Source organism: Anarrhichthys ocellatus, unplaced genomic scaffold (genome assembly GCF_004355925.1).
Source record: "Anarrhichthys ocellatus isolate YVR2014 unplaced genomic scaffold, GSC_Weel_1.0 scaffold20, whole genome shotgun sequence".
Taxonomy (NCBI): Eukaryota; Metazoa; Chordata; class Actinopteri; order Perciformes; family Anarhichadidae; genus Anarrhichthys; species Anarrhichthys ocellatus.
The window spans coordinates 6,082,668-6,099,016 of NW_022280050.1; the positions used below are offsets into that span (position 1 = coordinate 6,082,668).

Genomic DNA, 16,349 nt, shown 5'->3' on the forward strand with positions numbered 1-16,349 from the left:
AGCTGAGGGTTGGTTGCAACAAAGCGGAAGTGTTGGGAACCAGGAAGCGCTGCACAAACAGCGCGCTGTTTACCACGGACATGGTCCGGTGGAGAGCACGTCTGTTAGCGAACACGGCCGGCCAAACCCTGATCCACTCGCGTCCAGGAGAAACATGGGAGGGTCTGAGAGCGTCGAGATACCGGGAGGAGGAACTGAAGGCTACCACGTCCTCCGAGTAAGAGCAAAATGCAGCGTATTTACTTTAAAGGCAGAGAGGGACAGAGGATGAGGGCTCTGCCTGCTAGCGCTGTAGCTAGTTCCACAGCCAAATAATCACATTTATATATTCATTCAGCGGCAGTTTTTTGAGGGGTTTCGCTTACAGCTCATCGCCAACTGTCAATATAACTGACTTTTTTTTCTAATGTTTGTAATGTGTTGTTTAGGTGTATTTACTGACTATTTTATATGAGCTACGGTCCATTTGTCAGGTTGTTTTGAAACTGCTTGTAGTCATATGACATGGTAAATTAGTATTCAGACATGCGCAGTAAACAACATCAGCTGATCTCTTTTTCACGTTGCATGTTGCCAGAATAACCTGTGTGGCGACTATCGTTATAAATACCCAGCGAAGAAGGGTGTGTGCCTTCATTAAGAAAAACACTTGTGATTTTTAAAACTAAAAGGCGACGAACTAGCCCATTTACCGTTTTCATATAACTCTTTTTAATTAATTGTATATATTAAATTGTGAAAAATGCCCCCAACATCTCCCTAAAGCCAAAGTTGAAATATTTCAGTTACTGGTTGCTTGTTTTGACTGACCAACAGTCAAAACACTGAGAAGTCCACAAAACCTTTTTGTATTGAGAATCAACTTTATGTGAGACCAACCCTGATGAAGGCCACACTCTCTCACGATGAAGATGTTTTTTATACTACAAGTGTCGCAGGAGTTTTGACCCGAACAGTCCAAAACATTAATTCACATTTGAGAACCGTGGAACCTGCTCAAGATTAATAAACTAATACATTTTAGGGACCCACGTATCCGGTACGCTTCAGCGGTGTCTGTGCCAACACTGACTTCATTGAGGGAAAATGCCAAAAATGCCATTTATTTTTACAAGAAACTGTATTGAAGTTACTGGAGTGGATTCTTGTTTTCAGATTAGCTTGATCCTAAACACTACAAGATTCCCTCTGTTTTGAAAATGTTGTCCAGGATGTCAGAGGCAAAGACAGATATTCACTGCGCTCGTCATATACTCGTGTTTTTGTCAGTTTACATATTTTAAAAGCAGTAATATACAGTTACACCATAAACCTCATCTTTCTGTGAATGAATCTCTAATGCAGGGTCTCAGCGGCGTCTCAGAAGGACAATTTACACAGTTTGCAAGGTTTTCGTTGTCTTATCTCGATGATGCTTTCTTTACAGGTGCAAGATAATTCCCCCGGTCGCTGTGCGGGACTGGAGCCATTCTTTGATTTCATCATTTCCATTTGTGACACTAGACTGGTAAGTTTACTATAATTGCAATGATGAAACTTACTTGCAGCTGCTGGACCGGCATCAACAAGTGTTCTGACTGATGATTGCATGTTTTGATCTGCATAGAACAAGGACAATGACACCCTCAAAGAGTTGCTGAAGATGAACGTGGAGAGGCCCACCAACATGCTGTTGTACAGCAGCAAGACTCTGGCAGTGAGGGAGACAACCGTCACACCCAGCAACCTGTGGGGCGGCCAGGGGCTTCTGGGAGTCAGCATTCGCTTCTGCAGCTTTGAAGGAGCAAATGAAAGTGTTTGGCATGTTTTGGTGAGTGTGCAACATGCATAACTGCAACATTTTAATTAAAAATAATCACAAAGAAGTGTAAAATAACATTCAACAATGAGGTTTTTTTAGAAAGTATTGCTGTCGATCACCTAATGTGTTTATGCTATATGTGTTGTGTGAGTCCAGGAAGTGGAACCAAACTCCCCTGCAGCCCTGGCTGGTTTGAGGGCCCACGCTGACTACATCATAGGAGCCGACACCGTCATGAACGAGGTACTTGCTTTGTAGATCGGCGGTAACGTTTGACCCTAAATGTTGGCAGCAGGTTGACCTGCCGTGAATCTCCGCTTCTTTCAACAGAGTGAAGATCTGTTCTCCGTGGTCGAAACCAGTGAGGGGAAGGAGCTGAAGCTGTACGTTTACAACACAGATACGGACAACTGCCACGAGGTGGTCATCACCCCAAACTGTGATTGGGGTGGAGACGGCAGGCATGTTTGATTTTTACTTCTGTTGCCAGGTGAAAGCCATGCATTTTGGTTTAGTGTCTACTTCCATTTAGGAAAATGATGGTATGTACGAGACCCTTTAAGAATGCACTGTACAGTCCTTTGTACTGGCTCATTTGACAAATACTGAACAATTAAACATCTGTGAACATACTGAACAATTCGATTCTGTAATAGTTGTATTCTACATTTAGCAGTTATTTACATACATTTATGAATTAACATTTTGGAAAAACACCCTGAAACCAACAACAAAGGAATTAAAAACAACAGGTAGTTTTATATAATGTATATTTATACAAACTTGTCTTATTTTATTATGACTTATTTCAGTTTTAGATTCCCTTTTCTGAGTACATTTTGAATGGAATCTTCAAATGAAATGTAAAGAGAAAGACTGCCCTGTTTTAATGACAGCTGGACTCAATAACAACAACAGACACTGACTGGATGAAGGTCTTTTAACATTTGGATCCCCCAGAGAAGAAGTCATTTCACATCATTAAGGCTACTGTGAAATGTTTGGACATTCCTCCTCACAGTATTTCTGTCTCTCCAGTCTAGGGTGTGGGATTGGCTACGGCTTCCTGCACAGGATACCCACACTGCCATTTCTAGAGGGCAAGAATATCAGTGTCCCTGCACAGACTGTCAGTGAACCAGCCACTTCACCTAAAGATGGCCTCACAGAGGTATAGCTCAGCATCTTGTACAAACAAATAATTGCTTCCAGGTGTTGTCAACATTGACTGAGATAACGTCCTTTTGGTTACCAGGTCCTCCTCTCCGCTGTCATTCCAACCGTTCCTGTGGCTGTGTCTTCATCTTCTTCTGCTTCGACTGGATTAGAGCAGGCTCTCTCCGGTGTGTCAGTCAGCTCTAACCCGACCACATTTGTCAGCAAACTACAGACGGGTACACTACAATATCTGACTGCTCAAAATATCCTGTTTGAATTGATGTAAGGTTGACTATTGCAGATTAAGCAAAATGTATGTGAACAGTGTAAACACACACACACACACATTATTATTTCAGAAGCTCCTACCGTCCCACTGCTCAGCCACTTCCCCTCCTCACAAAGCGCCACCCTGACTGTCAGTCCTGCTGCCACACCACCAGGTCTGTAGAAATTATTTTTAGGTGATTATAGCTTCCCAGGTGTGGTGCCAAAGCCAGCTACTCTGAAGCCAAACGTCCATGACTTTTGCCTGCCTTCCTAGCATGGTCTAATATATGTGTATGTATTTATTGCACAGGTTTAATTCCCTTACCTGGAGGTCTTCCACCCTTTCCTCATTTACCAAATCTAAATATCACATTGCCAGACGTGGGCCACGTATTGACACCTGGAGTTGGTGGATTACAACGTGCAGGTATCATGTTCTTTGAGATGTGCTTGGGTTAGTTGTTAATAATCTTAAAGGATTATCATAAACAGAACACAGAACACACACAGAACGGAATAACTGGTAAAGGATTCTGGTGTTATTCTAAATTTGTTTTCGCCTGCACTCACTACAGCCTCAACATATTATATTGTGACTTTTTAAACTGTTTTTATGACCTATGACATTGTGTATTACATACTTTATGACTTTTTATGACATTCTTTATGACGTAATATATGACTTTATACGACGTTCTTTGACATACTATATTATGACTTTTTACTTTTAATGCCATTTTTTTTCTTTTGGAAATATAGCAATTTATGGTTGAAATAACCTACAGGTAGGTAGCCACCACATTCAAACAGACGAGAATAAAAAATGCAAGATAAGAAAATACTCAATGTTGCACATTTAAAAGTGTTTTTCTACTCTGACTGTTGTGCTCCGCAGGTCTTCCACCTCTCTACATGCCAGCTGGTGTCCCTGGTGTAACTCTGCCTCCGTCTGACTTTGTTCTTCCACCAATCACTGCTCATGCATCTCCTGCTGTTACGCTGCATACCAGCACCACATATCTCCCCTCCACCATACAAATGAACAGTTCACGGACCAGAACCCCCATCCCGTCATCAGTGGCCACCTCTGAATCAATAAATATCACAATGACTGCAGACTCATCTTAGCAGAGAGCAACGATCGAGGTCGTCGGCTTGCTCTTAACACAATCTAGCCCGTCTATAAGCTGCACAACTCCGTTGACAAATTGTTCTACACACTGGTCCAGTTGTACAAGCTCGAGTTCCTCGACACTGGAACCATGGGCTGGTCTTCTCCACATGAAGCGTGAATGTGTGTCCAGCAGCAGTTTGTTGATGGCAAAAGAAGGAAAATAACAAGAATCAAGTATTAACTGTCGCAGATCAACTTGTTACTAAATAGTAATACATGTGTTAATTACACTATGTGGGCTTTTTGAACTTGGTTCAAAGACAAAGTGTAAAATGTGGGGAAACAGGTTAGTATGAATGCGTGTAAGTTGCGTCCTTTATTTAGTGGTTAAATTACCACAGAGCACTTGAAGGGTCACAGTGGGAATTTTGTTCCCTCATAATATTTTTTGCAGCCCTTCTAATCCACAACAGTTTGTTGGTGCAGTCCAGTTATTAGTGTACAGTAGTCTGTCTCACTCAGCAGTGGTCCACTACTGAATACAACATTCATATTACAGCTCAGCCCCTTGATAGATCAGAGGAAATGCAAAAAAATTATTGAAGGTACCACAAAAAGAAAAGAAATCCCACCGTGACCTTTCAGTGGTTCTGTGAACTGCTTAAAGTCTTCAGGGGAAGAGGGTGGTAATTTATACTCCTGGGGATTTTCCTTTAGAAAAAGCAGGTTTATCTTCTGTATCCATGAAACGATTTTGGTTTCGTACAAAACAATCATTCGTAAATTGATATTGTTACCTTGATTAAACCAATGTATGTTTTCTATCTCAGCCTGTGGTCCCTGCTTTGTATCGTCATCTCTTAAATGGTTCCTGTTACGCATCCTGTATCACTGCAGTACCAAACAAAGTCTCAGAGTGGCAGTGTAATCTCAAGACAACGGAGAGATTACCAGGTGAGTGTGGATGTTAATTTAGGAATGACCGGACTCGTCCTACAGTACCATTCACTGGGAGGGAAAAACATTTCCTGGCATTTATTATTCACCTTTAGCAGAACTGTACAATTTGTACCCAAAGTGGAACATACAGCCCTTATAAAAGTAAGAGCAACAAAGCAGCAAAACGAAATACTAGTTTGCATGGGGACATTTGAACTGTTTGTACACGTTGCTGTTACAGTTAAAATCCACCTGTACAGCATATACAGTTTCCAATTTATTAATTAATATTCCTGCATAGGATTTTCTACATCGTCACATTTCTACATTTGGTTACTTTGTGCATTAAAACGCAAGTACGCTGTCCCAACCTACGTGTCACTAGATGCCACTTGTATGCTACACATTACATTCCCATGGCTAAGTAACTCAAATTAAAGCCTAAGATTTGTGGATAAACAAAACATTTAGCCAAATCATTCGTGAAATCTTTGTAGTTCTACATAACGACCACTGTCCCCCTCCTCCCCAGTAATTTAAATTCTAGCAGCTGAATCATTTGCACCACAGCAGGACCGCGTTATTTAATCTAAACGGTGGGCTGCAAAAAAAAGTGTCCATTCGGCCCTTTAAGGCTTTTTCCATCTGCAACATCTGAACAGAGCGTCCAGTCACATTTTCTTCAAGGTACGTCGTCAGTATCAGTGCTTTAAATTGGACCCTCAAAAGATCCCTTTACCCATGTCCTTTTAAAATCGTCCCCTCACTGATCAAGCCTTGGTAAACAAGTAGAAGCCTGGCGCAGGTCCGAGGAGGCCGGGTGAGATCTCCTCACCGGTGTCCTGCTCCTCCTGTTGCCGGCTGTTTCCTTCTCCCACAAGCCAGAGCCTCCGAGAAGCTCTGCGGCTGTGGGAGCAACTTTGCCTTTTTCGTCACAGTGCGATGCCGTCAGTACGGGATGATGCTGGAGGAGGCGGGTCCTGAGCCAGCAGCATTTATCTGCAGGTTTCCAGAGGAGCTCGACCTCCGCATGTGAGGGAGCAGGTACGGGTCGCTTCCCATCTGGTGAACGTCGATGCGGTCCTCCTTCCTGTACGCCAGGCATCGCCTTATGAAGGCCTGGAGGGAGGCGAAACAGTGTCCACAATGTGTATGTCAATCACGTGTTTGAAGATGTTTTTTTCCATTGACTTATTTTAAAATGGCAGTGTCCTTTTTGTATGCAAGTTCACCTACCTTTGCTTCATTACTGGAAACGGGCTTGACAGGGAACTGGACATCTGTAGCTTTCAGTATGGTGTTCTCCTGCAGGATGTCCTGTTGGGACTGATTGTGGCCAAAAGGCTAAAAAACAAAAAAAGAAAAGATGAGCAGTTCTTAATAATCACGCAAGAGATTACAAAGACATTCAAGGGTAGAATCTGTATTGACCTCCTTACCTTCCTTCCATATAGACACTGAAAAAAGATAACACCCACAGACCACACGTCCACCTTGTTGGAGATCTTTGGAGGCTCTTTGCCAACCACAAAACATTCAGGAGGCAAGTACCTGGACAGAATAAATTAAAAAAAAGGTTTAGTGGAAAGTTACTGAGCACATTTACTCTGAAAGTACTGGTAAGTACAATTTTGGAGATACTTATCCTTTACTTGAGCATATCCATACATTTGTACTCCATTACATCTATTTAACAAATGTTACTAGTCATTTATATATAAAAATTTCACATACAAAACATGAAAGTTTTAAAAAATATACTACTCCACAGTTCATGAAAACACTCAAACTTGGCCCCACCACGACCAACAACACCACTAAATACTGCTTACACGTTAATAATCTAACACTGAAAAGGACCAATTTGCAAAACCAGTACTTTTACTTCTGATACTTGTTGGTGTAGTAGTACAAGTAACTTATATTTTGTGTTGATTTTGGTGGTCCCTGTGGACGAAGGTGGTGGTGGGCTTCTCCTTCGTTGGTCGTGTTTGTCAGTATTAAATTCATAACCAGTTAAAAGTTGCTCACAGTAACTTTAAGTGAATAAAGACCTTTTACTTATAATGGAGTATTTCTATAGTGTGGTACTTCTACACTGAATGTTCTCATACTGCATGTGATATAAGTACATGTGGGACATTTAGTCTCACCAGTAGGTCCCTGCGCCCTGTGATGTCAGATCCATCCCATCCACGCCATAGTTGTCATCATCCATGATTTTTGACAGCCCAAAGTCCGTGATTTTGATTTCACCGCAGGCTGTGCCATCCACCAACAAGATGTTGCCTTGAAATCAAAGGAAAAGAAGAAATGGCATACCATTAGTTTGATGACTACTCGACTGTCACAATCTGATTAGATGTGCACCAGCATGTGTTCTTGATGTGATGAGTCGTGTTTACCTGGCTTGAGGTCGTAGTGGATGATGGGGGGTTTGATTTCATTCAGGTATCTTAATGCGTTCACAATCTGCATGACTATAGACCGTGCCTCCTTCTCAGACATTAGCTTATGCTGTTTCAAGTAGAAATCCAAGTCGTTGCCTTCGCAGTACTCCATGACAGTGCAAAACCTAATGAATGGGGAGGAAAAGAAGAATTATGAAGACAGAAACCAACCTCAAAGTGCTGGAGATGCATTGAGAACAGTGGATCGAGTGCACTAACGTGTCTGTGTCCAGTGAGAAGTAGTCATAAAGCTTCACGATCCTGGGGTGGTCCAGCTCCTTGTGTATTCTATACTCTCGGCATGCATGTCTGTGGAGAGGAAGATGATTATGCTTCCATTAGCATCCAAAGCATGAGGTGGTGCTGTATTCTGCACTGACAGCCCGCTGTCGGTGCTTATAGAAAGGAATAACAACACACCGCAAGCAAAGGACATCCGAACAGCTTGTCTAAGCATGTCACAACATTTGAAACGCTAATTATTGTATACTGCAGGTTGAGGCCAACATACTTGTGATAGTTCTCCTTCTTCTCTTCTCTCCAGTTCTTGTTAAGTTGATGGATTTTCACAGCAGCATATCGTTGCTCAATCAAGTCAAAAGCCTGCACAACATATGCACACAAAAGTTGGCTTATACTTGAAAAGCAACACCTGCTAAGAGTATTATTTCGCTTTGACACTTGTGATATAAACATGGAAGGACTTACCTTGTAAACTTCACTAAAGCCCCCTCTTCCTAGAAGGTAGAGGAGCAGATATCGTTCATTCAACGTTGGATGATCTTTAAATCTTTGGATGGAAAAACAAAAAACACAGAAAACAATCAAAACTAAAGACGGATGTGTCAGTGATACATTTTTCAGCAGAAGCGTTGCTATGAGGACACTGGCCTTGTGTGAACATCATGTTCCAATGTCAATGCAGCAAATGTGAGAGAAATCAAGTCACACTCACTGTGAACTGTCTTCATTATTTATTCTCTTCAGCTCCCGAATGTGAAGGTTGCGCACTCTCTCCAGACGCTCCAGCTCCGCCTGGATCTCAGCTTCCTCCTATAAATGATTCAAGCACACAAACACACAAACTCACAGAAGGAACTTCAGAACTCTGATAACAAGGGGACGAACTCATCAAATCCCCTCTCGTACACTGCAGACTAGTTCTGTATGAAATATTTAACGGTTGACTTAATACGGAGTCTGTCAGGAGCTGCCTGTGATGCGTATTCATCGCGAAAAAAAACGAATAGATCGACAAACTACAGGCTTGCTCCGTCCTTAGAGAGAGTCACACAAAAGGAGTTCAGGTACAATCGGGCTGAATATGTTCAATTATCTTCACATTGAAGAAAGATTTTTTTTACATTTAATAAGCGACAGACTCCAATTAGGTTTTAACTTGTAAACTGTATAAAAGTGCCCTTTATCCTTATTATATTCCTGGTCCTGGATAAATTGTAAATCTTACATACATTCACGCGACTGTGCTGCACAGGAACAGGAGAAAAATAAATGTTTTAATGTCGCTGCAGGTTCAGCATTGGGCAAACCTTCTTAAGATGTCCAAGTCGCAGTTTGAAGATCTCTTCCTGTTCATGGTACTCTGCTAGTGTCAGCCTTTCCACAATGAGAGAGGGAAAAGAGAAAAGAAATGTAAAATTACACTGATCTTTATACACCGCATGTGCCGGAGGATTGGCTGGTCTGACATCTGTGATCTTACAGCTGAGGTAGGCTGGGTTTGAGAAAGGGGTCGCTTTCGGCTCCGTTCACCGCCTTGGTTTTGCGTTGCTTTGGCTCAGAGTTTGTGGTTGGTGCTTGGGAGTTGCTAGAGGACGGAGGTTTCCTCTTGGCTAAAAGTTTTCTCTGCCTCTCGATGTCCTCTCTCTGTTGGTTTGAACACTCTTGCTGTCTGCAGATGGAAAGCGGTGCTTTTTGTTAGAGTATATTATGAAAAAGAGCTGGTTTTTCAAGAAAATAAGTCTAACAGCAGCTAGACAATAACATGATCAATAAGACACAGACAGTGTCAGTAGTAAAGCTTCTTACTTCACAAGGTTTTGGAAGGCGTAGCCGTCGGTCCACTGTTCTGTGAATGACGCTCCATGTCTCACTGTAGTGAAATGGCCTAAACGAAGTCTATCTTGCATGCTTTTCTCCCGACAGGCCTGCTTCTCCTGGGTGCTCTGAGGAACAATAACACGGTATATATAACAGACATATAAAGGTATGTTGAGTGTTCATAAAGGGTTAAGAAAAACAAGACATTTACCTTTTCTATGAGCAACTTCTTGCTCATAGTGATGCATTTATTCAAGCGTTCCTTGTGCTTTTCAAGTAATTTTTGTTGTTCGTCTATCTGTCTCCTGAGATCGCAGTTTGCCTACGATGCAAGAAAAAAAACCCACCAATTATTTAAAATATTAAACATATTTATGAGAATTAAAACACATTAATGTCTGTTCTATTACCAAACATTACTTCGGCAAACATGGTGCAATTTGTTTTGCATTGAAGTAACATCACAGCGCAGTAGTAACAGAGTAGGACTTCCTCCTTACCCGCAGCAGATCATCTATCCTCCCCTCCTTCTTCTCCAGGTCCAGATTCTTAGTGCTTTCGAGGGCGGCCAACTTCAACCCCGTGAGGTCAGTCTAGAGTGGAACACGATGAGAGAAGTCGTTTAAAAAGATGCCCAGAAAAGAAACATTGAAGAGCGATTACAAAGAGCTGGTTGTGTCCCGACTATTCACAATCACCCCCTCCTCCCCTCACCTGAACAAATTTGACTGCTAGTTGCTTTGGATGTGTCATGTGGTCCCCAAAAGACAGACTAGTAGGAGGTGAGCTATTTTGTACAACCTGCAACAGAAGAGCGAGTCCTTCTTTTCAGACAGGGCAACACCAAAAAGGAGCAGCAAAGAGATTTTGAGTTCAAGTGTAGGCGTTACATACAGCGATACCCTGAGCCGAGTGGGAATGTGAGTTCTGGGGCGATCGGATCACTGGTGGGAGACCTCGCACAGGACTGGACCCGTTTCCTCCCTGGAACTAAAAAGGTTAGGAGATCAAAAGGTCACATCACAGCCAAACATTTGATAACAGCAGACCCACTGTGGCTCTTTTTTTAAATCACAGTACTGTCATTTTAGAGACAGGAAACACCTCAGTGGTGGAAAGACTGAATATAGCACATATTACTCGCTCACCACAAAACTGAAAACTTACATCAAAATAATCACTTATTTTGGGTCCTCGTACAATTGATTTCCCTGTGAAAGGAAAAGAGAATGTTGAATATATGAGATACATAAGATGTAATGTAAGCAGGAGCAGAAATGTAAGCAGTTTAACACAGAGACACGGACCTTGGCTGCTCTCTGATTGGATCTCAGGTTTCCTTTTTCTGCCTCGGACCGTTTCTGACTGTTTCTTCTCCGGAGTCTGAAAGAGAAATTGTATTCTTCGTGTTTTACAAATACTACAAAACAAAGGCTATTTTGACCTTTACACCTGCTTGTTTGTATCTTATCAAGTTGGCAATGAACTGAGTCTGCATTAAGCATTCATTGAAAATGACCCAGACAGATTTCAGCCATAACAATAACAGGTTGTACTTTTCCTTGTGCGACTGCTCTCATTGCAGTTTCGTGTCAGTTTCGTCCGGTCTTTATGTTGAGCACAGTGTTTGGAAACACAAACAGCCCTCATCAGAATAACTTTAGTTTAAAATGTCATAATATACGTACCGAATAAGCAGGAGAACTGCCTCTTTTCACGTCTGACCCCTATTGAAATGAGAAAGACAAGATTTTTAGAGAAACATCCATCAGAAAGAGCAGCAAAAAGTGGCTGTAACCTGAAGATTGTTTTCCAGATAGTAGAAAACCTTCAACTACATCAGTGCTTCTTTTCAAATGGACTCATTCACTCATTTCTACAAAATAACCTAATGCTACTGACCTCCTGATGTATAACTTTAAATTATTAATGACCTTAATGTCCGTCACCTATCCTGTAAAATGCATTTGTCAGCTGTTTTTGATTAAATGTATTCTTGGGTGCATTCACACCTGTACCGAGAGCCGTCGACCTGTGATCAGATCACCAGAGACTCGTGTTAATGCCAGGTCTAAACAGGGCCTCTAGTCTCACGAATAACATTTACTTAAATATTCAATCAACTTATTTATAATAATGATCTTTAATAGTTTAGTGTACCTCTGACTCTTTGTCGCTTGAGGATCCGAGGCTTCCAAAACTTTGATTTGAACATTCATTGTTGGTCAATCCCTGAAAAAAAAAGAAAAAAAAAAAAGAAAGAATTTGGGATGAGACGTGGACACTTAACAATAGTATTTTGATCAGTTATGATGTACAAACGCAGACTCACTTTGGTTCCTGCACTTGTGCTGCCGGTGCTGCCTCCTGTGCTGCCGCTAACCCCGCCCATAAAGCGGGCCTCCAGCAGCTCCTGTCTCCGGGGGTCCAGGCTGTGCAGCTCCTCCATGGTGCCTGGCAGGATTAGCAACAATTCACAGCATGTCTCAGTTATTCCAGGATCGGCTTAATTGAAGCCTCCGAATGCACCAAATCAAGAGCAGATGACACAGTCGCAACGGCATTGGGAGCAGAGTCAAAATAGAAAGGGGACTTGTTTAGTCACATATACAGTCTCAAACCCTCACAGGTGATACCAGTCTAGACCAGAATATAGGTCAGACCAACTTCATAGCCGTTCCATAGAGATATAACAAAGACCGGTTTCAGCTTAATACTACAAAGAAGAATAGACACTTAAATAGTTTAGAGCAGAAGTAACAAGCATCTCGACCATTATCCTGAGAGTCCAGCAGCAATGTGTCGGATGCTAGGCTCTGATGAAAACTGTGCTCCTGTGGGACTGTTACGTGAGCTTCAGTGTTGTTGCTGACTCAGAGGGGTCTGCCCACTAAACCTGTGCTTTAATGAGACAACCATTTTGAATCTACGACGGCATCAATTTAAATGGAGGAGAACCTAACACATTGGATCATTTATCTAAATAGTTACTACAAAATCACAGCAGCTGGGAATAGAGCAAACACAGATTAGTTCAATAATGAATGTGCACAAAATATAGAAAACATGCAAACCCTTTTTTAAAGACACACGACAATCAACTATGACAGCAGAATATGGAGTGAAGTCTTCACTATAGGACTAAATGCACCACACTGACTCATATTTCATATATCATAGTATATTTAGTTTTTTATAACATCTTGACAATTCATACACTTAACGATTGATTGTCAAATGAATCGATAAGATAGTTGCAGCCCTACCGAGAAGCTCATTTATTAACATTATATTAATTATAAAACCACAGACTTAACAAATGTACTTCGCAATGAGGAGAAGTTGTGGAAAATCAATACTACTTGTGTATACAATCAACTACTTTGTTGACATATGCAAATGATAAAGTGTCCCGACAGTCCATGAAACAGAACAAGCCTTAACAAGAATAGATCAACAAAAAAGCCATTGATTTCATCCTCTAAAACCAAAATACTGTCTGCTAAAACTGACAAGAAGCCCCAGGGAAGCCCTGAAACACACTGGTGAGAGTACAGTATACATCTCAACTGGCCTGGGAACACCTCTGTGTCCTCGAGGAAGCTGGGGAAGGTTGCTTGGGAGAAGGAAGTCTGGAATACCCGGCTTAGCCTGCTGCCGATGTGACCATAAGATAAGGATGGACGTCTGTCTGCTGTTAAGTTATACATTATAATGCAGCAGCCAGCACAAAGGCCCGTTTCAGTGCGCAACATGAAGTCACTGAGAAGAGCGTCGTAACAGTAAGATACAGCCGACTCACTAAATAATACCAACTTGCAACTATTTTCCAGATCAGCAGACGTATGTGCATAACTAACCTGCTGGTCACTTGTCTGTAGTCAGTGATAACTTAAACTGTGTTACATGTGATGACAATTGTTGCCAAAATAAAAACATGTGATGAGCTTGTGATTCCTGTTCTAAAACCAGATTTATTGATAAGATTATGACTACTATGACACTCTGTACATCATAGGAAGTAGTGCGCTGAAATGCAATGACGTGGCAAGTCTAGCAGCACAAAAGCAAAGAATATGTCGGCCAAATCCAGCAGTTGAAATTCAATAATTAGATGCATATAATTGTCTAAAGAGTTTGAAAATGTATACTAGCTTTTGCCAACACACTTTGCCCTGATAACACCTAAAGATAACTCACAAACCCTCCCATGCGAAGGATTTTTAAAAATGTGAATGGGACAAATGTTAATACAAATCGGGCAAAGAGTCCATTTCCGTCACATTTCCCATGTTGTGTCTGTGGCTTCTAATCAAATTTGCAGTCTCCAGTGCAGACACCAGTCTTTCATGACTAGATGAACGGGCGAGACTATTATACAGCGGTGCTAAATATTCAGCCCTGTAATCACCAAGACATACAGAGAGTTTATCTTACCTCAACACAGTTTGGCTGTGATCAGTTAGCGCTGCAATATTGGCAAAAAGCTATGTGTTCAATGTATTCTGTTAAATGATACGATTGTACCGATGAAGAACATCATCTTTAGGAGGAGGTTGTAGCTGCTGGTTCTCAGGACAATCTCATTCTAGCTGGTGCGAGATGGCTCCATAACAATATCTCCCTTCTCACCCAGATTGTTTATGCCAGTTTCACGTCATAACTACATATCAGCTGTGTGGTTTTCGCACAAGGATTTCCCTTTGTCTCAAAAAAAAAAAAAAAAAACAAGGCCTCATGCATAACTATTATCTATATTCCAGCCCCTGCAGGAACATGTGGTTGAACCCTTACAACTCTTGCTGTGGATGTCATTTTAACTCTGTGCTGCTGAGCAGACTGACCACCTGTTTAAAAGGCAGAAAGTCATAAAAATCTCTGGCATACATTGGGTTGTATTACTAGGTTAACTCATTGGCAATTCAAGCAACAGCACACACAACAATAAGTCTACCACTTTTCAATATTTACCAGGTGTCACACTAATGAAGGCAGCATTTGTTAATTAATGTAAATCAATGCATATAACATTAATAGAGATAATTAGAAGCTACTTCAATGGCCAAAGCTAAGTAAAAGTCCTCAATCATTACAATATCCAGTGGAAACTACTGAGGGAACAAGTAGGTGTGATAGGTGGTCACAGTGGGTCACCAGAAAGACCAAATAAGCGAATTTGATTGCGTGTGTGTGGGTTAGCACTCTGTCTGTATCCCATGGGGCATCTAGTGTAACATAATGGTCTTCACTCTATCGTTAAGTTAGCAATACTAAAAGGTCAAACAAGGCAGCCTACCCTCCAATACGGTAGCGTTAGCATACACTTAATGTTCGTTACATACCGTCATAGATCATCGACCGATCCAATACCCTATCTATTCAGTTAGGGTGATGATTAACGTTAGTGTTACTTACACATGTGAGTTAACGTTACATATTTTGTGGCCACCGTTGGTAGAGAAACACCACAGTCTAACGTTAGACACAAAGGAGAGCTAACAGTGCGATGCACACCTAACTTATCCCCCAAAAAAATGCAGGATTTCTCTACGTGCATTTAAACGTTACTAATCCGTTTTACATCCATATGTGAGTTAACTAGTGTCTGCACTTATAGCGGCAGCGGGTTTAAAGAAAGGATGCGCTGATTGCAGTCGTTAACCCCACTGCTCACGTAGAGGTTTATCGCCATTATGCACGTATTTGTCAATAGGTTACTGCACTAGCCTGGTCGCAGGGAGACGGTCCTGTGTCTTCAGTGCTAAGTTACTAGCTATAGCCAAACGGGCTCCATTGACTTTGGAGCTAGCGAACTGGTTTCGCCACCACGATTTGCTCGGTCGTTTTATTACAATTTCCTTTCGCTCTGCACAAAATGACTAAAAGGGAGCAAGTTGAAAATACACGTAGGTCTTTAATACATGTAACGATACCTTCCTGGGCCTTCACCAACGCCGTGGTATGTTGCTGAAAACACAGTCCGTGTTGGGGACGTGGAGAGCTGGGACCAAAGATGGCGTCCCCTCCAAACTTCCACTACTTTGGACACTCATCAAGCTACTTTCCGTGTGTTTGGTACCACAGCGCACACGGTTAATCGTCCACAAAGGCTGTGAAATTGACCGTCGGACATAACACGGTTCGTTCTACATGGACACGGTGACTACCACTGAGTGAAAGTGTCTAATCATGAGCTGCTTCTGGGGCACAAACCTCTTCACACACCACAGCAGAGCGTCCTGGCTCCGGGGCCACCGCTCCGTCTTCAAGTGGTTGCCTATGAAACGTCATAAATCGTGTGCAAATTTCTTATCGCGAGGGTGATGCATGAAGCACGGACATAAAGACTACTTCATCATTATACACACTGCACACCTGAGCCATGCATAACTACATTTTAGGTACAAGTTGGTGGAAAACTTATGATGTTCAGAGCAAACAAAAATAAATTTCATTTTTCCTTTAAATATATTAAAATACTGTTGGACGATATCAACAGGTCGTGGAAGCCCAAGTCAACATTATGACGTGCTGTATCAAAATTCTGAGATAAGTA

The 16,349-nt window shown here is 41.8% G+C and overlaps 2 protein-coding genes across 2 annotated transcripts; one reads left to right on the plus strand and one right to left on the minus strand.

Annotated features, from left to right (window-relative positions):
- Positions 1-50: 50 nt before the first annotated feature.
- LOC116389636 (Golgi reassembly-stacking protein 2) lies at positions 51-6,022 on the plus strand. The gene is made up of 10 exons (XM_031858496.1): positions 51-217; positions 1,427-1,507; positions 1,607-1,810; positions 1,958-2,044; positions 2,132-2,262; positions 2,840-2,972; positions 3,057-3,195; positions 3,319-3,402; positions 3,540-3,656; positions 4,125-6,022. Exons 1-10 carry the CDS (start codon positions 155-157, stop codon positions 4,355-4,357), a joined length of 1,272 nt encoding a protein of 423 aa, XP_031714356.1. The 5' UTR covers positions 51-154; the 3' UTR covers positions 4,358-6,022.
- Positions 5,348-16,044, minus strand: tlk1a (tousled-like kinase 1a). Its single transcript, XM_031858495.1, is given in 24 exon segments — positions 5,348-6,401; positions 6,519-6,626; positions 6,722-6,833; positions 7,436-7,571; positions 7,688-7,857; positions 7,952-8,041; positions 8,244-8,335; positions 8,441-8,522; positions 8,688-8,785; positions 9,283-9,349; positions 9,456-9,644; positions 9,782-9,918; positions 10,005-10,115; positions 10,294-10,386; positions 10,508-10,594; positions 10,688-10,783; positions 10,961-11,004; positions 11,101-11,176; positions 11,482-11,520; positions 11,954-12,025; positions 12,126-12,247; positions 15,727-15,763; positions 15,765-15,803; positions 15,805-16,044. Coding segments are annotated over 24 exon segments (2,310 nt in total). The 5' UTR covers positions 15,847-16,044; the 3' UTR covers positions 5,348-6,230.
- Between the last annotated feature and the right edge of the window lie 305 nt (positions 16,045-16,349).

Excerpts from the sequence above, each read along its gene's own strand:
- LOC116389636 (XM_031858496.1), top strand. The coding sequence starts at position 155 with ATGGGAGGGTCTGAGAGCGTCGAGATACCGGGAGGAGGAACTGAAGGC. Across the intron at positions 3,196-3,318 it reads TGTCAGCAAACTACAGACGG|AAGCTCCTACCGTCCCACTG; the intron begins GTACACTACAAT and ends TTATTATTTCAG. Across the intron at positions 3,403-3,539 it reads TCCTGCTGCCACACCACCAG|GTTTAATTCCCTTACCTGGA; the intron begins GTCTGTAGAAAT and ends TTTATTGCACAG.